The sequence below is a fragment of the Oryctolagus cuniculus genome, chromosome 6, assembly GCF_964237555.1.
Source record: "Oryctolagus cuniculus chromosome 6, mOryCun1.1, whole genome shotgun sequence".
NCBI lineage: Eukaryota > Metazoa > Chordata > Mammalia > Lagomorpha > Leporidae > Oryctolagus > Oryctolagus cuniculus.
In genome coordinates, this window is record NC_091437.1 from 45698295 (window position 1) to 45723018 (window position 24724).

The window sequence follows — 24724 nt, forward strand, 5'->3', positions numbered from 1 at the left end:
GTTGAAGCCTTGGATTGAGTTCCTGGTTCCTGGCTCCCAGCTCTGGCACGCCTATAGATGTGGGGATCTGGGAAGTAAACCGGTGGATGGGACCTCTCTCAGATAAGTAATTTTTTTTAAAAGAATCTTGAATTCCAAAGTAAGGAATGATGACGTTAGGGAAGAGGCAGTCGTTGTAGCAATCAGTGCTGAACACACCTAGGAAAGGAACACAACACTCTACAGACACTCATTTCTTCACACAGGTTCCAGTGACTGCAGCCAGGTGTGAATTCTCTTTGGTTCATATTAAAATTAGAAACGTATCACACTTCTGTGGTTTTCATAAGTTATAGGCACATATGTGCACCACCTCAATACACTGTAACCAACTAGCTGAAATGTCAAACGATGCTTTAATTATCTATGTAGATAGATTTCAAGTGCTTTGGTCATCAAAAATAAAAATACAGACTGGGGCATTTTTCGGTTAGTGAGGATGGCTATTACTATGTAACTATATTTAAAAGGCTACTAGACGATTTGTATCTTCTTTTAAATATGCTGGCTCATTGACAAATGAGTCCCCATAAAATTACTTCAGCTTGAAAGTTGTTTATCAAAGTCATATTCAAAGTTTAATGTAATTGATTCATACAAATAAAGTTTATAATTTTGCTTCAAGCTTCTTCCATATAATAGGTGGTCAGCGATACACATTTGTCCTATTGGTTAAGATATTTCCATCCCACATCAGAGTGCCTGAGTTTTACTCCCAGCTCCAGGTCCTGAGCCCAGCTTCCTCTTAATCCATGCCCTAAAGGAACAGGTAATGACTCAAATACCTGGGTCCCTGCCTGGACTGAGTTCCCAGTTCCTGGCTGTGGCCCTGACTTAGCCTCACTTTCACAATTTTGCAAGTCAACCAGCAAATAGGAGTTTTCTCTCTCTCTCTCTCTGCCACTTAAATACATTTTTTTTAAATTTAAAGTATAAATAGGTGACCCACAAGTATAGGTTAAACATAGATGCTGAAACATACATTTAAGAAAACTTAGGCAGCTGTAGATTATTTTAAATTCAAGCATTTAGTCAACTTTGAATTAGATATGTGAAATAAATGAACACAATCATTTATATTGCATCATATTTTTATTATGGAATTTTAAACTGTATGATCTTTGAGATAATATCATTCCATAAAATGTGATATAGGTGAGTTATTAGTGTGCTGATGTAATTACACATGAAATTTGGGAAGGTTTAGTAAATTTATGAATGTATGTTAAAACATTGTGGAAATTCCATGAGAAAATCTGGTACAACATAGATGAACGGGGGATGAAGCCAGGTGTCTGAGAACCTGGACTCTAATCCCAGCACTCCGGAGCAGGTGTCCTATTTTAGTATACGTGCTGCCGAAGCGAGCACAACGGAGCAGGTGTCCTCCAAAGATCCGTCACTGGACCTCTCTGGGACCAGTTCTTCCTCACAAAATAAAAATGCTGCCCTGACGGAGAAGTGTCACTTAAAGCCCTGAAAATGTTAGACTTCAAAACTTATCAGTTCATTTTCCACAGACTTTTTGAGCTTTTAGAAGTTCTTTATATTTACCCACAGGTTTCCCTCAGAAACCTTTCAACTTCTCTCCCTATCTCTAGGAATGCAGCTGCAGGCAGCGTTCATCTGCAAGAAGAACACAGGTGTAGCTCCCAGGGACACTACCTGGTTCACGCAGGGATCAAACCTTGGTTTCTCCCATCCGAGCTAAAGGGTACTAGCAATCTTTAAACAGAATTGTCCTATAAAATCACACAGCATCTAATGACAAGTGGGCATTGACTAAAAGCAGCTGCTAAATGAGGGAAATTTTATTCAGACCCTTACAGCATTAAACATAATGGCTCTCCATTTCAGGCATGGAAAGCCAAGACACTGGCAAAAAATGTACTACATGGAGGATCTCTGTGAGCTAGACTCCAGTGGAAAGAAGCAGACATCAAAGAAGGATGTACTTTTCTCTGAAGGGAGGAGAGAACTTCCACTTTGCTTATGGCTTTGTCTAAATACTGACAGAGATTGTGAATTCAAAAGGCTTCCATAGCCTAGGCAGCTTATGTCAAGAACCTCGGGTGATCATTGATGTCAAACACAAGAGTGTTAATTGTTAACAACAAGAGTCACTGTGCACTAACTCCCCATGTATGACCTAGGTCCTCAATAAGTTTTATTAAGAGTTAACTGTAAAACCAGTTCTCAAGCAGCTCTCTCTCTCTCTCTCTCTCTCTCTCTCTCTCTCTGTGTGTGTGTGTGTGTGTGCAAATTGTTGAAAGAGAGTTGGTCCTCTGGGTACAAAGTTAATTGAAAATGAATCTTAATGGAGAATGGGACTGGCAAGGGAGAGGGAGGAGGAGGGATGGGAGGGCTGATATGGTGGGAAGAATAACTATATTCCTAAAGTTGTACTTATGAAATTTATATTCCTTAAAAATAAATTTTTTAAAAAGATAAAATAACAGCTCTCAATATTCCTGGTATAATCTGAATATTTCACAACTATTTCAGACAACTTTCTCACATCTATCCCAGTGCAATCTCTTCCTAATTGAATTTTGTGAATTGGTTTCATTAACATGAAATCAAAGTGCACTTCAGCCATCACCAATTTGTCTTCTTGCATGGTGATCCTTTAGAAGAAAAGGGCAATAGAGTCAAAAAAGTTTGAGGGGCTGGTGTTGTGGCTTAGTGAGTAAAACCACTGTCTGTGATACTGGCATCCCATATGGGTGCCAGTTTGTCTCTTGGCTACTCCACTTCCAATCCAGGCACCTGCTAATGGAAAGCAGCACAAAGATGATCCAAACTCTTGGGCCTGTCACCCATGTGGGAAATGCAGATGAAGCTCCTGGTTCCTGGCTTCTGACCAGCTCAGTTCTGGCCATTATGGCCACTTGGGGAGTGAACCCGAGGATGGAAGATCTCTGTGTGTGTCTCCCTCTCTGCAACATAGGCTTTCAAAAAGAAAAGTTCAAAACTTACTAAAGACTTTGTTGGTCTACACAGTGAGTGTTGGTACTTCAAGACTCCTGCACAGTCTCAGAACCCAGCCTGCTGAAGACTTTGCCCAAATTTTCTTGACTCCCTCATCTCTCATGTGGCATCTATTAATATCCCAAAGAGAATTCCACAGAACTGGAAGAAGAATTAGGGAAACACTGTGGTACAAATCTCAGGTTCATATCAGATTCTAGAAACTGAAGCAAAGAGAATAGAAATATTGACTGAAGATTTATCAATAGGGAGATGCAATTTTATGGCTAATTAAATTGTTTTGATGAGGTTCAAAGAGTCAGTCATCATATTTGTGTACTCTAAAAGCATACTGGAAGAAAAGAAGCTGCTTCCCATCCACTAATATTACCCCTTCTTCCTTCAGGGGAATCTTAAGGGAAATACATTGTAGATGGGAGTAGCATTTGGCAGAGCAGTAAGTTGTTGCTTGAGATGCCTGCATCTCCTATCAGAGTGCCTAATTCAAGTTCTAGCTACATTGCTGTTATTACAGGTTTCTGGTAATGCACATCTTGGGAAGCAGCAGATAATGGCTCAAGAACTTGGGTCCTTACCATCCACCTGGAAGACCTGGACTGAATTCCAGGCTCCTGGCTTCAGCCTGGCCCAGCGCCCAGCTATTGTGGGTATTTGGGAAGTGAACAAGCTTATGAAAGTTCTCTCTTTGACTCTTTGTTTCTCTCTCTCTCTCTTTCTGACTCTGTCTTCCAAATAAAATGGAAATGAATAAATGTTTAAAAATCAATTTAAAAATTAAACTTGAATTAATAAAATTCTAACACTGATTTCCAAAAAAAATTGAGTGTAAGCCCTTTTTTGTCAGATGAGGAAATAGTCCCAGTGCCCTAAGTGGACAATGGGAATAAAATAAGTATCTAGGTGTCTTGACCGGCTCCTTGCTTGTTGCTATCCCATGCAATTTAAATAAACCCTTTTTTAGAATATTGTCCTTGACTCCACACTAAGCCCACCATGATACTTGCGAGCAATTACTATTCCTTAATCTGTAGTAATTCTCTCAGACATTTATATGATTAAATAAAAGCCACATGGTAGCCTGAAATACCTAGCACAGAGATGCATCCACATAGAATAGAAACTTGATTGATTTCTCAACGGTCAATTTATGACTACTCCACTCTCTCCACCTTCTAGAATCTTGTCTTGAGTATCAAACCACAAATTTAATACTAGATTAAATAAATATATTATGTAACTCTCAAATTTGTTTCCTGGGATCAAGCTGTTTTTCCAAATAAAACACTAGATCCCATAAAGCCCAATTTTAATTACCCATGGTATCTATCCCACCGATAGACAACCAGCAGGCAAGCTAACCGATACTCATTGTTTACAAATAGAGGAATTCAGAAGAAGATATTCAAATAACGTTGAGCTCTACAGCCACTGCCTGCTCCAAATCCCAAATCGTATGTGGTAAACAAACAAACAAAACAAGTATGTCTCTGATCAAGAAAAACCTCAGTCCACTCAGTCCACATCAAACAGTAGCACACATCTACCTTGTTAGTTTTCCTAGGTTTATAAATGAGGAATCTTCAAAAAATTTATGAGATTAAAATCTAAGTTTATTTTGGTGCAAACTTTTTTTTAAAACTGCATGCATAGTTTTTTTTTCATACTATGCATTTTCCATTACTTTTGGAATATTCCTCATATAAAACACTAAAAAGTTTTTTATAGTTTTCCAGAGAAGGCAGAGTAAGGAGGCCAAGAATACAAGTAAAATAATTTACATCCTAAAAAGAAGGAGAGGGCGGTCCCCTGTGTTGTAACATACCACGGTAAACCACTGCCTGCATGATTGCCAGCATTCCATATGGGCACTGGTTTGAGTCCGGGCTGCCCCACTTCTGATCCAACTCTTTTAATATGCCTGAGGAAGCAGTGGAGGACGGCTCAAGTCCTTGGGCCTCTGCACCCACGTGGGAGATCTGGAAGAAATTCCTGGCTCCTGGCTTTGGCCTGGCCTTGCCTGGTTCTTCTGACCATTAGGGAGTGAACCAGCGGATCAAAGATTTCTCTGTGTGTGTCTTTCTCTAACTCTAACTTTCAAATAAATAAATAAATTTTAAAAAAGAGGATAAAGGGTAATAAAATAATAAAGAAAGAGAAACCAAGATGCAAACCCGGTTCACAAGAAAGCCACATGAACTTGGCAGCTGGCAGAAGGCAGCCTGAATAAGAGGCAAGGAGTGCCAGCCACCTTTCTTTTTTCCCACCCTCAGGGGGCAATCAGTGAGCTAAACTGAACTATTCATTTGCAAAAGATTGGGTGGTAGGGGAAGAACACAGATGAAGGTAAATTAAGCCAGCCCTATTTTCCTCTGCTCTTTTAAAAATTCTTTAGCTAAAAAAAGACTCCAAAGTAATAGCATCAACTGCTAATCTAAAACATTATCTTCTGTCCTGGCCCAACAGCTTGCTTCCTGGGTACTTTGGAATACAGAATGAGGAGCTAGAGAAATGAAAAAAAGACTACTCAGAATTGGAAGGTCTAGATTCTAGAGATGGCATAAACTCCAAGATGATACAGTCCAGGGCTCTGGACAGTCTTGGTTAAGTAGGAGTCCCACTTCAGATACGAGGCATCTTCCCTTAATTTCACAGGGACAAATTCTTTCTAGAAGGCAGTAGCTCCAACCACAAACATACCCAACTAGAAAATTCTGAGAATCCCTCTTATCTCTGATCGCATACATGCCAATTCTACCTTATCTTGGGATGCAATGGTAATTGCTAAGCTATCACCAACACAGGTAGGCATAGCACCTTAGTCTGATAAGGTAAAACTCTAGGATAAAAATTGTGGCATAGGCAAATTCATGGAAGGCTAAGAGGGAGCTGGACTGTTTGGGTTCAAATCCCATCCATACCACTTGATAAATAAACAACATACTTTATTTTCTTAAGCATTAATTTCCTCAGCAATAAAGTGAAAATATCATGCACAGTTGTGAGGCTCACATGAAAGCCTTGCAAACACTTAGCATATTGCCCAACAGAGACTAACTGCTCAATGAATGTTAGCTAACAGCCACACTGTGCAATTTTCTTTAGCTTTTTTATAGATGTCTTCTCTTAAATATTCTCAGCGTCACATTCTTATTCTACCATGCAAAACTTGAGCAATGACTGTAAACTTGACTAATAGTGGTTTTGCTTCTACAAAAACAAAAAGCACTCATATAATTCTATTTGATTAAAAACAACAATCATCATTGCTACCACTAATGCTATTACTACTACACCATCTGGCTTGCTGTACATCTCAATTTTTTTTATCTTTTCCTATCATTCTTCACTTTAAGATTGCATTTTCTCATCTATTAACTAGGACTTTTCCTACCTTGGTAAAAATATACAGTATCGTTCAAATTCAATCTCTAGCACTATTTGGTTCTGTGAGTCATCTGAACTTCTATGAAACTCAGTTTACTCACATGTAAAATTACAATAACAAGACTGTCTTACACAGGGATATCCAGAGGATTAAATAAACTAACACTCATAAAGTGCCTACACATGATAAATCCTTAATAAGCATGAGTTATTTCACCATTTCTCAATATTATACAATGGATTTTTTTATTTGGGGCAGTACCAAATTCTCTCCCTGTGCAAAAAGGTAAAAAGGTGGAGAAAATCATGTCTGTCAAATAGCCTGTGTGAAAACCTAAATATACCAAGAGTTAAGAGTACTACACAAAAAGGCTTATTTCTGCAAGACTCATTATTCTGAACACAATCACGATAATAATAGTACAATTTAAAGTCCTCCATCCAGATACTCAACTGCTAGTGCTGCAGGGGATTTTTTTTTTTTAAAGAATATCTGGGGACTAACACAGTGTTGTAGTGGGTAAGGTCACTGCCTGCAGTGCCGGCACCCCACATGGGCACTGGTTTGAGTCCTGGCTACTCCACTTCTGAGCCAGCTCTCTGCTAAGGCCTAGGATAGCAGCAGCAGATGGTCCAAGTCCTTGTGCCCTGCATCTGCGTGGGAGACCTAAAAGAAGCTCTTGGCTCCAGATCAATCCAGCTATTGCCACCATCTGAGGAATAAACCAGCATATAGAAGATACCTCTCTTTCTCTCTCTCTGCCTCTATGTAACTCTGCCTTTCAAATAAATAAATCTGTAATAAATAAATAAATAAATAATTTTGGGAAACTTTGTAGTGGGTTCCACCAGGCATAGTTGACTTTTTTTTGTTTGACAGGTAGAGTTTTAGACAGTGAGAGAGGCAGAAAAGTCTTCCAAATCTGAGCCCCATTTATCTGTTGTCATTTTTGCTTGCAGCTACATGAAGCAAGGAGTCTGTATTTATTCTTCCCTCTTCCAACTCCCATGATGAACAACAGAAAGAGGAATAAAGATGAAGATACAACTCACAAAACCCAGGAGAGGCTATCTTTGTGAGGATTGCTATCTCCATCAAGATACAGAAAACACACTGGCAGCAGAAGAGGCCATGCATGTGATGCTTCTAACTTACATCCCAATAGTTCCAATGAAGAAAGAGGCAAGCTGAGTCTATCATGCCTGGAATGTTCCTTACTGGAAAACAATTTGTTGAGTGGGTAAAGGAGCCTTTTTCTGACTCAGCTTTATGAGAGCTTTGATTCTTTTTTTAGGTGTATACCTCATCAATTGAGTAGGAAATACAAAGGCAGCAGCAGTGTGAGCTGGCAAGGGGCTTGCCTGATTGGGTTACTTCAGTGAGAAGTATGCATAGAAGACTTGAGAAGAAGCTCAGCCTCTTTGAACAGATAACTATGCCCAACTATCACCATCTTAACTCTCTGCTCATCTCTATGATCCCTCTAATGGAAAGCATACAGTATCTAGATGGGATAAACCATGACATCATGGGAAGACAACAAGAAATGGAAACCAGGGGATTCCAATTCATTCCCATCAAGGTGGCATGTACCAATGCCATCTCACTAGTCAAAGTGATCAGTTTCAGTTCACAATTGATCATAATGATAGGATTAAGTGTCAAAGGGATCACATAAATAAGACTAGTGTCTGATAGAATTAAAAAGCAGAGAACAATCCAACATGGGAAGCGGGATACACAGCAGACTCATAGAATGACAGATGTCCTAAACAGCACTCTGGCCTCAGAATCAGCCCTTAAGGCATTCGGATCCCATGAGAGTATTTCAGGCATGGAAAGCCAAGACACTGTGGCAAAAACAAACAAACAAACAAACAAACACCTAAATGGAAGATCTCTGTGAGTGAAATCCCACTGGAAAGAATGGGCCATCAAAGAAGGAGGGACCTTTCTCTGAAGGGAGGAGAGAACTTCCACTTTGACTATGGCCCTGTCTAAATAAGATGAGAGTTGGCGAACTCAAGAGGCTTCCATAGCCTTGGCAACTCATGACAAGAGCCTAGGGTGATTACTGACATCATAAATAAGAGTGCCAATTGTTAAATCAACAACAGGAGTCACTGTGCACTTACTCCCCATGTAGGATCTCTGTCCTTAATGTGTTGGACTATGTGAATTAACGGTATAATAGTACTCAAACAGTACTTTATACTTTGTGTTTCTGTGTGGGTGCAAAGTGTTGAAATCTTTACTTAGTATGTACTAAATTTATACTAAATTGATCTTCTGTATATAAAGATAATTGAAAATGAATCTTGATGAAGAATGGGATGGGAGAGGGAGTGGGAGATGGGATGGTTGCAGGTAGGAGGGATGTTATGGGGGGGGGCGCTATAATCCAAAAGTTGCACTTTGGAAATTTATATTTATTAAATAAAAGTTAAAAAAAAGAAATGGAAATAGAACATCTGAGTTCTAGCTCTGTGGGGAGCAAACCGGACTAGACTGAGTTACTGGAATTAAGACTTATTCTATGCATCTGCTCTCCCACAATATGGCGCTGGGAGAGAAGTAAACAGCTTCCGCACAGCTGCCTCCAGTTCAACTAATAAACTGTAGGACTTGCTATTGATTGGAGGAGAGCAGCGTACTCGGCGTGTGGACAGCCGAGTTAGGATTGGCAGAGGAGGACTATAAAGGAGGAGAGAGACGGCATGCACCAGGAACATCTAAGGGGAACATCTATCTGAAGGAACACCTGTGCAGCCCCCGAGAAAGCCGGCCGGTGGTGTGCCGCTCCCCTGCGGAAGTGGGGAATGTGGCCAGGGGGAACTGCCCTTCCACGGAGGTGGAAGGGATAGTAGCCAACCCGGGAAGAACCAGCAGCAAACCCGGGGAGGGCCGAGCAGACGAAAGAACAGTGCAGGGTCCTGTGTCGTTCCTCCACGAAGAGGGGGAGCGACATAGCTCCATTCTGCTTCTGACATTTTTATATGATCACATCCATATCTGCCACACTCCATGGGTTCTGGAGGCTGCTCTTTGGTCAGGCAACTATTTATCTCTAAGTCTCAGTGTCCTCATCAAGTAGACATCTGCTAAGAGTATTCATCTGAAAGATTCTTCTCACTCTTCTCTCTATACTATCTAAAGAACTCAGCACACTGTTGAGTACACAGTGTGTTTCCATAGAGTTCAGCAGTTAATATGGCTGCTTACAAAGCAAGTTGGCTGAATCAAACCTAAGGTACCTTATAGGTTTTTATCCTAAACTTCAGTGAGGTTAAGGAGAGAGGGCTCTGAGCATGCTAAGAACTCTAGGCTTAGAATTTAAAGAGCAAAGTTTTCCATGGCATCTATAATCTATAACCAATGCAGATTATTGCCAGGGAAGTAAACTAGCAAGTTAAAATAATGATCACAATGCTTGGAAACAATCACACAGAGAACAGTGTCATTTTCCATTGAGATCTCTGAGATCTGTAGATCCCTAGTGTTTGGAAAAAGCCCTGGGTTCTTCTAGGTTCCCCTAGCAAATCACTCACTTTCTAATGAAGAGTCAATGAGTAAGTAAAAAATCACGTATATCCTAGACTATTACCATCACTTGAACAGTGGTTCCCCGAATAGTGAGATACAGTAGACCTTGTCTACAAAATATTTACAGATGACAACTCTGCTAAAGCTTGAGTGGACTTTTCCTAGCTATCTTGTGAATTTGTGTCTTATTTCCAACTCCCCACATACAACAGAAGCTCCACAACACAGCAAGCCCAAGAGCACGAGTCACAAAAATGCTCTCCCAGTGCTTATGAGCAAGAGAATAAAAGTCACTCCAACAGAAACCAGTCCATCTTTCCCAGTTCCCCAAGTTTTGCAGACTGGAGCTGGCCCATCCAGGAATGCACCACTAAGTTCTACACATTCTATTAGAAATTCAAGTATAGACACTATCTTCAACTAGACCAAGTTATTAGATATTAATGTTCAGACAACACCTACCTCACTCCAGACCAGCATGGTACCGAATATGACCTGTAACCCATCAAAGAAATTGTCCCCTATGATGATCACAGTTGCGCCTCCCGTCGTCCATCCTTCACTCGGGCTGATGGCTTTGATACAGGGAGTAGCTGCTTTTCAACACACATGAAAAAGAGAAGGAGTCTGCTGTTAGAACCAAACTTTAATGATGGGCGACTTGAGAAAAAGAAAAAAAAATCTTTTATCTTTTCACTAACAGAAAGTCCCTCAAGATCTCAGCATTTCCCAGCCACATTAGGACCTGAAGCCCAAGGGTGCAACTTCAGTTTTTAAAAACATTCTTTTCATTGTTTCTATGAAGGCACATAATATTTTTCCCAAATCTTTTTCCCACCCTGAAATCTGATAAAGTAAAACACAGACATAAAGCTTAATTTATAAAATACTAAAGATGTTTTTAATGGGTGACTTTTTGGAATGGCCTGGAAACCTTACGGAATTGCTTCATCATTAAGTACATCTCCTGAAAAGAAAATGTATGTGTTTTTAGGTAAACATTTCTGCCCAATGGTAAGCTAAGAAAGAGAAAGGCTGGAGTAGGGAATGGTTATTGCTCCACACCTTCTGTCTGTAACACGAAAATAGCAACGTTCATCATTAAAAATAACTAATATATTTTTTTTCAAATAAAAGCCATGGATCCCATTTTATAGATGCAAAACTTGCAGGTCACTCAGGGTGAATTATGAAACTAAATGGGTGAGTCAAGGCTGAACCACAAAGACTCCTCATGACCTTTGCTTTGTTGTCTTTCCCAGGCATCAAACCCTAGATTTAACTTTTTAAAAATTTCATATATTTTCTATTTCCATTATAAATGGCCCTTGGAGATGGGAAATAATTTTCAAATATTGTGCTTCCAAACAGACTGGAGGTGGTTTGCCTAATGAGCATGGCATATTTTCAACAGAATTGCTAGGCATAAATGTAATTGTTGGATTATGTTTTTGCAATCTCTCTGAAGGGACCTTCACATCACTGAGGATTTTTAACTCTGCAATGCCATGCTGCTGTTCTCATGATTACTTTTATAAAAGAAAAATTTCAGAGCAAGGGAGATGTTGTGCAAGGAGAGAAAATGGGACCCTCCTCTTTAATAAAAGGTTTATGAAGCACCCACAACAGGCTTTCCCAGTCTTGAAACCAATGAGAGCACCAGTTAATCTTAATAGGGGAATAAAACTGGCAAAAAAATTATTGGACTTTGTAAAATTTGGCAAGATCTCATGCTTTAACTTTTGCAAGAAGGAAAGAAACCATTAAGCCTCGCCTGGTGGGGTCATTGCTCACGTGCTACCACACAAACAAATAGAACAGCATGGATTTTGATTCAAATTAATCTTTAAAAACTACAGAGAAATTTGAAAATACCCCCAACTAAACATTTCACGTTGGCTGAACTCACAGCAATGCATTTGCATCTAAAACTGGGCAGTTCTGTGACTTTTCTACCACTTTCTCCCCAAAACAAAATCGTTCATCAAGAAAATATAATGACTCATGACTTGACTTTCAAATTCTTCCAATTTTTAATATACACAGTGGTTGTAATCAGTCTTCCACAGACACAGGACTTCTTAAACAAAAATTCTCATTAAAAGTAAAGATGTTTAAATGCATGGTTAAGTACTCCTGAACCAATGATGGAATATGATACAGAATTTCAAGCAACTTATAATAAAGTACTTTAGCAACTGTGTAAAATTCTGTACATAAGCAGTTTGCAATCATTTTGTTCATGTTTTTAGTCTTAGTTTTTCATTTATAACTTACTATATCTAGTTGCTAGAGTGAAGTCACAAAGGTGTTCTAACATTCCTGGATATGTCTGACAGCTACTGGATGTTGGTTTGAGAGACTTGATCTTGAGAATCCTGCCTGATGGCAGTGTGTGAAATCCAATGCTGCTATTCACTGTTGACTATGATTACTCACACCGAATACAACTCTGTTAACTCTTCTAGTTTTAATCCTACAAGCATACCTCTTAAGATAAATATAGTCTCCTCCAGGCTTCTTACTATTGCACAAAAGGGGAGTGTGTTTACATATCTTTGAGTACTTATCAGTGTGGTCAAGCCCTGCAGGGTGAAACTTGTTCCCCTCCATCTTTTTCCAATTTGTAGGATATGGGAGGCACATATTGGGGTGGGGAGTGTTTCCTTCTCCCTCTACATTCTGTATCATCCACTTTCCCTGCTTAGAGACTATGTGCCTTCTCAAGACAAGTCAGTCATGCAGCCCTTTTCAAGTGTGGAGCTCAAAGCGTTCTAAAGAAGCTTCTCAACATCTGCTGTGACATATCAGTCTCCAGAGGAAGCTCTGCAGTACCTCCACACTGACATGTTTGGAAAATACGGAAAAGATTCATGGGTTTTTCAACTAAGAGATGGGGTGGGTGCTACCGGCATTTAATAACTGGGGGGTCAAAGATGATAACTAACAAACAGTGCATAGGATAGACCCCAGAAAGGAGGAATTTCAAAGTGCCAGAATACAAGGTGGAAAACATTGTGACTAACCAAACAGAATTACACCTAAGAGAAGTTGTTACGAAGTCACAGCTCCACACAGGCCAAGGCAAGAAACCCAAAGAAACTAGCAGCTCAAGGATGACTGAAGTGAGTGGACGCTGGCATTCAGCACTAGCCGGGGGCTAGGGGGTAAGGAGGGGAGCGATGGGAATGGAGAGGACCCTGGTGCACTGCACAAGCTGTGTTTAACCCAGCAGCTGCTGCTCAGCTCCAGCCTTTGGTAACCCCACCAACGTAGGTCCAGTGCGGTCTGGCTTCTGATCTTTCAGAAGAAGCCAGGAAACCAGGTTTTTATATGAAATTTCCCAATCTTTAAATGTTGGCAACTAATTCAATATTTTTGTAAAAATATGTAGGCCAAACAAAATGTTTATGGGCTGGCTTTAACTCACAGGTCAACATTTTGCACTTTTACCCTAGTCACAAACAACCTGCCAGACTAAAAACAGACCAAGAAATATTTACCACTGTGGCCAAAATTACAGGTACTCAAATGTTCAAATGCTTCTGCAATATTGACAGTAAGAAGTGAAGTGTCTAGATGCCCCCAATAAGAGAGTGGTTAAATAAATTATAGTAAATCTATATTGTAGAATGTAAGATGTGTTTCATTATAATAAATGAAAAAACGTCTACAAATTGACATGGAAAGATAGCAAAAGTAAAGAAAGCAATTGACAGATTAATTAATAGTATGACCTTTTTTTCCCAAAAATGATATATGAGTCTGTGTGTGTGTTGTGTGTGTGTGTGTGTGCACGTGTATGAGGGCATTTGTGAACAAATATGACACACAGGATGTGCATGAACTGTCCCCAGTGGGTCCTTATGAAAAGAAATGAGATTGACAGAAAAGGCAGACTATTAAATGTTACTCTGTAGACATCTATATGGCTTCAATTTTTAAAATTAGCATATATTAAGGTAATAAGTTAAATAAAAAATCAAATACCAGAACATTTAATTTGATGAGAAATAAAAATTGTACTTTTTAGAGCAAATTGATACTACAAAACAAAGGCAAGACAGCTATACTTACTAACAGACTCTGAACCTTCCCTCCCTTCTTCTTTTCTCCAAATAAGCTCAGAAAATACCCAAAAGCAGCCAGGGGCTTGCTTTTCTCTCATTCAGGATACCCAGAGAGAAGCAGAGAGAAGACAGAGGACTACCATTTTTTTAATAGTCACAGTAGATGAATTCAGTGGAATTTAAGATTAAAAAGATTTATTAAAGAGTTGGATTCAGTCTGGGAATGGAATAATCAAGATAATTCTATCTCCAAGAAAATATTATGGAAAGGGGAATAAAGAGGTAGTTTTTGAATACACAACCACTGGTACCAGAAAATTCCTGACTTAATTAATCAAAAGCTTCTTTCTTCCCAGTGAGCTGTCATGCTCTATCCACAAGGACATCAAGCCAATTCCTGTTTCTAAGTCTCCTTAAAAATAAAAGTTTGGGTGCATTCCCCCCTACCCTCTCCCCACCCCACACACACCTCATTTCTTTAATTCCTCACCCCACCCTTCACCAGCCACCAAAATAGAGGAGATTTTCTTTCCTTCAAACTATGACAATAACATGATTACCCTACCACAGTTTAGCATAATGGCTCTGAAATGCTCGTGGCACATTGCAGAGTTAAAGTGGAAATTATTAGGTAGCTCTTCTTTGTTATAATAATGATCACTCTACAAATAAAAGCTCTTCTCCCAAAGGTACTGCAAGGCACAAAATGCTAATTCTGAAGATTATGTGTGCGCTTTTATTAAATATTACTATGCCCTGCCTGTTTGAGGGCTTCTCTGCTCTGATTGTTTTATGAGTACCATGTTAATGTCATTCCCATCTTGCTAGCAGCAGGCACACATTTTAGCGTTTGTATGAGAGTTGATCAAAGGCCACGTGCTGGGGGAATTGCTGAGAAAACACGGACAAGCGATAAAAATCTAACAGATTAATTGGTTTAAATTTCATTTCAGGGTGTTGAACTTTGGCTCGGGACTTTAATGCTACACCGTGAGTCAGGGCCTAATTACCAGATTTCCAATTTGCTTCTGAACAATGGTCGTGGTGAGAAGGAAGAGGGAGGGAAGAACAAAAAAAAAAAAAAAAAAAAAAATCACTCAGCTCCCAGTACGTATTCAACCAGGAATGTTCTGTGTGCAGACAGTTGCACCAGGGGACATGTGCGCTCACCTGCCTAAGCTCCAGAGCGTTTCTGTCTCCTTCAAATAGCCACAGAAAGCATGGGAAACCACAGATGCCCTCAGCAGTTTAAAATGTTCTGATTTACAGAATCAATGTTAGGTGATTCGAGTGCCTGCACACTCGCACTGGAAGCATCAGGCTCTTTATTAGCAAGGGGAATTTATAAGCTGGAGTCGCACCTCAGCCTCCAATAGAAATGATCTATTTCATTGATAGAAAGCAAGGGCCAGGAGAGCCATGTTTACCTCGGGGTTTATGGGTGGCCTTGGGAATAAGGGTTAATTGAGCTCAGAGGTGCCTGCCCATTGAGGTGCATTAGTGGTGTGTGCAGCTATCAGCAGGGTCCTAGGGCTGCTCTTACTTTTGCCTGTGAAATCTGTGTTTTGATCAATATCTCACTTGTTTGGGGTAGCTATATAGATAGCCCAAGTTCAGCATTTATCATATCTTATCCTCAAAATGAGGTTTTCCAACAGTTCCTGCTTCATTATGGAAGCCTAATTAGGAATGCCATCATTTAGCTTTTTCCCTCCATTCCTGTATTTAAATACACTGAAGAAACAATGCTCTAAAGCTGGTACAAGGTACAAATTTAGAAATGTAAATCCACTCCAAATTTCAAGATGAAATTCCACTTTGTGTATGGTACATGAAAATATGTAAACTCTTTCTAGCATTCTATTAGCCAGCACTCTATATTAATGAGAATTTCTACAAAACAGATATTCAATGCGTACAATGGAAGTGAAGAGACTGGCACCATCCCTTACTGGCATCTGAGTAAAGACAGGAAGATCAAATTATGTTAAGTAGATTTTAACATTTGGAATATTACAGTATTTGATAATGGGTAAGAGCTCCAGCTGTTCCAATTTCACATCTACCATTTAGCACAACCTTGAAATAGTCACCTGCTCTCTCTAAGCTGTAGTTCCCTCTTAGGAGATACCTTAGATACTCCCAACAAAATTCACAGAATATGCCTATGTATGTTCTACTGTTCTACTATGTGCCAGGTACACAGTACACTAGTTGTTGCTATGATCATTATTATTGTATCGGTTCCCCACTAACCAGAGGTTATCTACTTATTAGAAAATCCTGTTGATCATCTATTATATAATTTCCTTCAGGAATTCCCATCAGCTACTTGCTAATATATCTAGCTAAGCGTACTGAGTAGGTGGACTTGGCATCAGTCCTCCCAAACTAGAATGTTTTTTTAAGGATCTCATTTGCCCAGAATGAATATTGATGGGAAACTTTTCAGAAATGAGGGATTGACTGTAAAGTTATTGTCCCAAATTTTTGAGACTTGGCAGTAAATGTGAAACCCATGATCTCAGCTCATTTTTGTTGGGATATCTGTGACCTCATAAAATCTGAGGGCTTCTCGCTTTCACCTGTTGACTTTGGCGATGTTGTGCTTGGGAGCAACCCTGTCCCAGAGGCTGATGGTGACACAAAATACCACCATGGATGTCAGTGTACACACACCTGCTCTTCCTGCTTAGTCTGAACAACTGGATTTTGCTGTTTTTTTTTTTTCTTTTTGAGTGAAGTGACTTTCTCACCAGGTTACAGCTCAGCAAAACCTGCCTTCTCTGATCCCAAAACTATAAGCTACCAATAGGAAGGAAGACAGAGGGTTTGCTACCAGCTGTGAAACTTACTCTCTGCACTATGACCACAGACAGGAGGCAAATATGCTCTTGGCTTTCCCATTTTCCAACAGAATGCCTTAGAAATTAGCAGGAGTCATGACGCCTATCTGAGTTGTAGCACCAGCATTCACAAAGCTCACTTTCACAATGCTATCACTGCCACACACTCCAGTCAGTCAATAAACAAACAAGTAATAGCACAGATGTGACAGCTTTCTCAGGATGTAGAAATCTTTCTAACACATGCTGTTCCTTTGAGTTACTATGTAAGAGTTTCTGTCTTTATTTTCTTTAGTAGTTGCATTATGCAATTAAATGTTTTATTGCTTACTAGGATTTTTATTTTGTTTTCTTATTGGTCTTTGTTTATTGTCCTGTCCACTAGAATATTTGGATATCATTTGGCAAAGATATATATTTGCAAAGAAGACCTCTCCCTCCCCATCTTTATCTCTATCTCTATGTGTAGGGGGTGGGGAGGGAGTTATTTTCCACTTTAAAGAGAAATGTAACCCATGATATAGGGCTTTCTCAATATCAGATGCAATTAAACCTATTAAATATTAAATGAGGAGATTGAAAATTTCAAGTGTTTTTCATCCTTTATTCCAAGTGACTTCATTTGGAAAGAAAGCCATATGCCTAGACAGTATTAATGAATCTCACAGAAAAGAAAAGGAACAATTCCTAGTCACTAGATGGAAACTTTGCTCCAACTCCCATCCACATAGAGGCAGAGTTAAACCTGGGGTGGAATCTGCCTCTATTTAAACTTAGCAAAAGAGCAACTAAGACCCAAGCTGTGCCAGTCGTTAATTACAATCCAAGCCCAAATAGTATCTACCTCCTGTTTATTTTGTAGCTTTATTATTCTATTCTGAACTAACAAAACACCTCAACAACCAGTGGACATGGCACTTGGGCAAGGAAAGAAGTGCTGGTGGAGAATTTGTAGTCCAAAAGATTCCAAGGCAACTGCTTTTGGATTTCGGAGTTTGTCTCTCAGAGATCTAGAACACTGTGCAGGTTCAATATGCAGTTATTTAACAATTTAGCAGTGAAAAATCTTGACATTTTGATGTACCTGTAACTTCTAAATTGCACATGAAAGATTTGTTGAAGGCTTTTTGATTTAATGACACCCGACACAGCATTGTTTCAAAATATGCAAAAATTGTTTGTTAAATATACTGCGAAGGTTTGGAATTTTATAACTCAAGGAGGTGTGAATATACTGCTTTCTACCGCACATGAGATCTGCCAAATCCAAAATTAAAACATAGAAAATATTAATCTGAGAGCAGCTAAAGGCAAATACTGTTCTTTCTTTTTTGTTTCTCTTGTTCTATGATTGTCAAGCACTCTACTGCAAAGCAGTGGGGAAAGACTGTCATGGAGGCCCGGAGAATCCTCAAAATGAATTATTCATAGATCCAATCGTGATATTTGAGGAAACAATGGTAAATTTACTTGCCTCTTATTATACAATAAGTAACTATTCTCTTCCTGACAAGGAGAACTTTGATGTAAAAAATGATGTTTAGCCTCATTCTCCTTATTAGCTTGATATAAAAAAAAGTTTGATAAATGAAAGCTAGGAAAAAAAATGCAAAGATCTTTCCAGAAATGGACACCCAATATTTTGAAAAAGGGAAACAATTCTCAGGTTAAAAAACATGTAACTGTTTCTTCATGGAATACTCAAGTCTTTATTCACAAGCACTCTTCCTGGGCCTAGAAAATCATAAAGTCAAATATGAGCAAGTCTAGTGGAAAATCTGTGATGATAATCTTGGCTGGAGTCGTATTTTTAACAGGCCTTGAATGTGTGTGCCGGATTATCCAGATGGCCATACAGGAATCAGCCTGATAGGATTAAACCTTTATGCTGAACTCCGCTCCATCTGTTCCAGGTTTGCCTTTCCCTATCTGAATATGAATTTTAGCCTCCTTATGTCTGGGAGTGGGACTAAATGCAACACTAAAAACATAGATGCATGGAGACAATTTAGCATTTCATTAGGGAGTCTTAGTTGATATTACCTTAGTCTTTTTTCTCGAAAGCATTTCGGCTAACAATTTCGCTAAAAAGAAATTTAAAAGCACGTACAATGCACTTTTTTTTTAGTTAGAGAGTTTTTATCTTTCTCTTCCTATGGAATTCTAGAGCTCATTCAATTCAATTCAGCATCATAACAGAGGGCTACATGGATGTCCGCTCACAAAAATAAAAATGGGAAGACATGAGAGCCTCTCAGAGAAACGACAACAGCAATAGGGGATTCAAAACTATGATTGGATGAGTGACCAAAGTGGAGGATACTTATATGTGTGTGTTGTTTTCTTTCCATTTTGAGAAGATCTGTACTATCAGTTGACAAAATTATTTACAACTGTTTCTATCATGTCCACTAGGCTTTCCCTGTTTTAAGGAAGCTCTTTTTGCTGGGGTGGGGAGGCGGAAAGGCTGGAATTCAGAGCTTCACCTTGAACGAAACAGCTGACGTAGGTTGTCAGGTGAACATGTCTCGGCAAACAGGGAAGTTCCTTGTTGAAAATGTATGTGAGAGCAGTTCTAAGACAGAGGCCAGTGAGCTGTCAAGAGGCCAGAGTCTGGGTGAGGGTTCTGGGGTCTCCAACTCAGTGAGAAAGTCAAAAGGAGGCTGTGACAGTGGGCTCAGAGGAGAGGACCAATGGCAAACTTCCCAGAAGAATACCATGAATAAATGGAGAAGGTGCAAGAGAGAGGACTCTCTGAGAAGCCTACAGTGGGGCTGATTTACAGCAACATAATCCTTAGAGGTGCTCAGTGTGTTTGTGATAAAAATCACGAGAAACAGTAGCCTGTTAAGCTTCGACCCCTAAGAACACAGAATCCCCAGCAGTCTCAGAGGGTTCCACAGGGTTCCCACAGTCCCTAGGTCACACTGGCTCTTGCTCTAGCTGTCATGAAGGGAGGGGTCAACGTGCCAATCAGATACAAGGCTATTTCAAAGAGTTCGAGAAAAACTGAAATTAAAAGATATGTTTTTTTTGGTATAACAATTTTTTTATCTATGCATATTTTTTCATTATACGCATTTTTTTTTGACAGGCAGAGTGGACAGTGAGAGAGAGACAGAGAGAAAGGTCTTCCTTTTTTCAATGGCCGCTGCGGCCGGCACACCACGCTAATCTGAAGCTACAAGCCAGGTGCTTCTCCTGGTCTCCCATGCGAGTACGGGGCCAAAGGATTTGGGCCATCCTCCACTGCACTCCCTGGCCACAGCAGAGAGCGGGACTGGAAGAGGAGCTACTGGGACAGAATCCGGCGCCCCAACCGGGACTAGAACCTGGGGTGCCAGCGCCACATGTGGAGGATTAACCTAGTGAGCCGTGGCGCCGGCCCATTATTCGCATTTTCCATGAATGTTATAAAGGCCTCTTATAATTTAGGTTTTTCTACACATAGGTATAGTTTTTCTATTTAAGTAGTACCATTAAGTGGACAGATAACAGTAAAGCTTACATTTGAGCTTAAGGTAGCTTATATTAATGGGTATGAATTTGCACATAAACTATGTTAAACACATGTCTTTGTCTCCTTAATTGACAAGAATACTAGTTAGATACTAAGGATGACTTCTGGAAGTAGATGGTGTTAAGCCAGGAAGTCCCTTATAAGTCATCTCTTTTAAGATGGACACACTCACACACCCCTCCTGTCTATACTCCATATTTTACAAATAAGTGAAGACACCTGACTATTCAATACCATTACTTAATCTGCTTTGCCCAATAAAGTAGCTACTAGATGTAATTTCAGTTGATGAAAAGCAAATGAAAGTTATTTTCTCAGGTATACTAACTACATTTCAAGTGACCAACAGCTACAGTGGCTAGTCACTGTCGCACTGGGCTGCTGCACAGAGATCAAACACTTCTGCCATCACAGGAAGTTCTATTGGGTGGAGCCAATTTCAGGAACAACTGAAAATAACTGACCCTGCAATGGGTAAACTAATCAGAGCTATCGTTTATGGGGTGCTCCCTATATAACCAAGACTGGGCTAACAAATATTAATCTCCCATTACTCCAAGTTTCACAAAAGCAAATACCCAAAGAGCCATGCAGAAAAGTAAGTTAATGTAATGGAAGAGGCGTAATACAAGGGGAATGGTGGGGATCTGGCTAAATGCAGAATACAGAGAGCCCATCCAAAAGGGACACACATCTGAGTTTGACAACACAGTTGCTATTTGAAAATGTGGATCCAGCACTACAGGTTGAGTACAGCTTTCACCTGAAATGCTTGGAACTAGAAGTATTTCAGCTTTTAGGCTTTTTCAGATATCAGAGGATTTGTATAGATATAATGATTTCTTCAGAATAGATCCCAAGTCTAAGCATAAAATGCCCTATGTTTCATACACACCTTACATGCATATCCTGAGAGTAATTGTAGAAAATATATTGGTGTACTTGCATTTTCACTATAATCCATCACATGAGGTCAGGCATGGAATTTACCATTTATGGCATCATGTTGGTACTCAAAAAGTTTTGGATTTTGTAGATTTTGGATTCCAGATTTTCAGATTAGAGATGTTCAATCTGTACCAGCTCTTCTAATTATAAAAGGAATTTGCACATCCACATTTTCATATAAAAATATCTTTATTTTTAACTGTCAGCAATAACTATCATTTCTTAAAGTATCATGCAAATGAAATGTAAAATGGATGAAGTCTGGATTTAGTCCATGATCCACCAGAGAGTAACTGACAAAAATCCTTGGAGGGCCAAAAAGAATCTTTCAGTTATTAATGTTTGCAGCCACATAACTAATACTGCCATTGACTTATCAAAAATAAACACAAACCACAATCATGGGCAATTCTGCTTCTGATTGTTTCAGGCCTCTTTGAAAACACATGGAGGTTCCAGCTAAGCTTCCATTGCTATGCATAAGATTTTCAATAAGCAGTTTGGAAGACGAGCTCCCTGCTCCTGAAGGATTTCTATTGTCATCATGCAAGACAGCATAGATAGTGACTTTTTAAGGGAACCGTGTTTTGAATGTGAGCAGCATTTCAAAAATCAACCTTGCCAAACCTTTAATAATGCACAAGTCCTGCTTGGTGCTTTTTGGAATAGTTCTGCTTATATTTCTCCGCACAACCGAGGCTGCTATTGCTAACGTATTTGAGTGAACTTTCACTGTGGACAGCCTTATCATTCTGAACCAGTTTCCTCTCCTCACTGACACATTCGGTGATGCTGCAATCCAGCGTTTGTTATAGCACAGATGTTTCCGTGGTGATGATCTGTGACGTCACAAGCAAAGGATTGTGTATCATCTAACTGATCCATACAGGTGAGCAAAGCAAAGGGAGAACTCCACTTCCTTTTTACATTCCATGATGTTCTGACTCAACTTCCTCTACAAGTACCCTTTGGCATCTGGGCCATTCTCTCTGGATTGTGAAGAGCACACACACTTGCCTGTTTGTGATTCCCTTCTGCTACATGATTATTAATTATGTGCAAAGTCTAGCCCACACACAAAGACACAGAGTATCCTTCCTCAAAAATTAGCCAACAAAATCATGTCCACCCTCATAATTATGATCAATTCTCCCTTTACAACTTTGTTTCCTGTCTCTCTCAACCTGGAGGGAGGACTTGGCTGCCATTAGGAGCTCTGGCTTTGGATTCAGGAAGCCTCAGCTCACATGTCAGCATCACCTCTTACCAGTTGGGGCAAATCGCTTCATTTTTTATAAACCTAAGTTACTACCACTTTAATCAGGGATAACAATTTTAAGAGAGCTTACCTCATGAGGATGTTCTAAGGTTTAAATTAGTTAATCTATGTAAAAATTTCAACGAAGAGTAAGCAAGGAACAGATGTAAGATGATGACAGAACCAAGAGGAAGAAGAATGGATGTAGGAGAAAAAACAGGGAGATAGGGAAGAACAAAAGTAAGATGGAAAGAGCAAAACCCATTGTCTGCAAATGTTTTTTGCACATTCCCACTATTCCTTTTTCAGGAAGTTTGTACCACTTGCCTCCACTCAGTTATGCAGTTCCCTGCCAAAATGACCCATCTTCTGCATGAAGCTTTTCTATCCTAGTTTACAAAACACTAACCCTTTAATGAACTCCTTTTGTTTCCTATTCCTTTGTCATGCCCTGACCTTTTCCTTGAACTTTTATCTTGATATACAAGATGTGTATATATAGATAGTTGGGCATGCACCTCTGTGTGCAAATCAGTCCAATTATTCAACTCATCCCTTGCAGACAGGAATTTTCTTCATTCACAAACTAAACGGCACTCTGCATGAAACCAACACCTGACAATTAACTAGCATTCAGTTTTCCAAGGACTTTCCCATAACATTACCTCAACCATTCTTAGTATCAGCCTTAAGTATGAGGCAGCCAAATTTCAGAGACTCATTTAAACTTGAGACTTGGGGAGTCTCTTTTGATCAATACAGTCAAATACTTAAAAAAACACCCTTCAATGATGGTGTTTATCTGAAATTTCTGCTCAGTTTGACTAAAATTTTCACTTCAATCAGATAAATACAGCCGAAGTCCCATAAAATCTTAGTTGTGCAATGTTTTATCCCCAAGATAGAGGGTGGATATTTATTAACTTTACAGAATATTACTACTCTATTTCCAAGTAAAGTTATTTTCCCCCTAAGACTCAGACCCATGTATGAATTATAGTAAAAATTTCTCTCCACCTTCTTCTGTTTCCAAGTTCAGAAAATGGCATCCCAATATAACACCACAGATGCCAATTTAAACACAGGAACATTGAAAATACTGCCAAACTTCCAGGCTTAGAAGCTTTTCTATTGTTACAAGTTGGGCTGCTAAACACAAGCTTGAGATTTTGAATATCTAACACAAAGGAATTTCAAAAAGTTTATGAAAAAAATGGAATTAAAAGTTAAGTTTATACTGATGTGGAATATTTTTAAATCTATGGATGCATGGTTTTTCTCATTATATATGCCTTTCATGAATTTTTGAAGACTCACTCATATGTAGGGGTTTCAAAATTGTTTTGAAATTCAAAAAATTAACTTATTTTTTTAAATTCCGTTTTCCACAAACATTTTGAAGTACTCTAAGTGATAGCAACACTATGAGAATTTACATTTTTTAAGTGTAAGGCCACTTCCCCTTTCATTTTCAGCCTGGACATTATCCACCTCAATGGTGTTCATGATAGAACTTTACATGTGTAAACAAAGAAAATAATGACCATTAGGTTATCTTAATACTTAATAACATTTTTCCAACTCTTTTCTTTCTTTTGTGCAACAAGAATTGGATGCCAAAGGCCTTTAGCTAACCAAATCAAAAAGAATGTTTAGGATTCTGCCAAAATTAAAAGGTAGAAGAATATGAGGTCTGACTTTAAAGATTTGTTGCACATAATAGTTACTAGGAGAGCACAGCTGGTTTGATGATTCAGCCAGAAGATTTTGGCAAAGAAAGACCAAAGATATATTTGCCTTCTCTAGAAATGATAAAAAAAGAAAAAAAATTCTGATCTGCCTGGGACACACTCACCATCCCACAGATAACATATGTAAAGTCATGTGCCATAGGCCCAGCACATAGTAGGTATTCAGGGTCTATTGGCTTCCCCAACTCATCCAAAGAGAAGTAGGTCAAGAATAACAAAGAACCAGAGAAGATCCTCAATATGTACCAACCACGTTAATGTTAATCTACCTCCTCAGTAACAGTCAAAGACTGCCGCTATCTGTTCATATTTTACATGTACACCTATCTGGAAATTTTTATGCCTTCGCCAAAGGAACTGTTGTGTTTAGAAA

At 39.3% G+C, this 24724-nt stretch overlaps 1 protein-coding gene and 1 long non-coding RNA gene across 10 annotated transcripts in view; one reads left to right on the forward strand and one right to left on the reverse strand.

The window, feature by feature from the left end:
- The window catches only part of EBF1 (EBF transcription factor 1), a 412032-nt gene that overhangs the window by 96669 nt on the left and 290639 nt on the right, over nt 1–24724 (reverse strand). For 5 of the 8 annotated variants that reach the window (XM_008255335.4, XM_002710344.5, XM_070076385.1 and 2 more), the window contains exon 9: nt 10421–10551. In XM_008255335.4, coding sequence (XP_008253557.1) covers nt 10421–10551 — 131 coding nt within the window. Of the gene's footprint in view, nt 1–10420; nt 10555–24724 lie in introns of all 8 variants that reach the window. The other 3 variants (XM_002710343.5, XM_008255334.4, XM_017341227.3) reach the window with 1 other exon arrangement.
- LOC127490703 (uncharacterized) overlaps nt 1–24724 on the forward strand; it is a 120712-nt gene that overhangs the window by 84038 nt on the left and 11950 nt on the right. The window contains exons 7-8 of one of the 2 annotated variants that reach the window (XR_011389879.1): nt 1–1753; nt 1897–24724. The exon at nt 1897–24724 is cut by the window's right edge and continues 11950 nt beyond it. This is a non-coding gene — a long non-coding RNA (uncharacterized lncRNA). The other variant, XR_011389877.1, reaches the window with a different exon arrangement.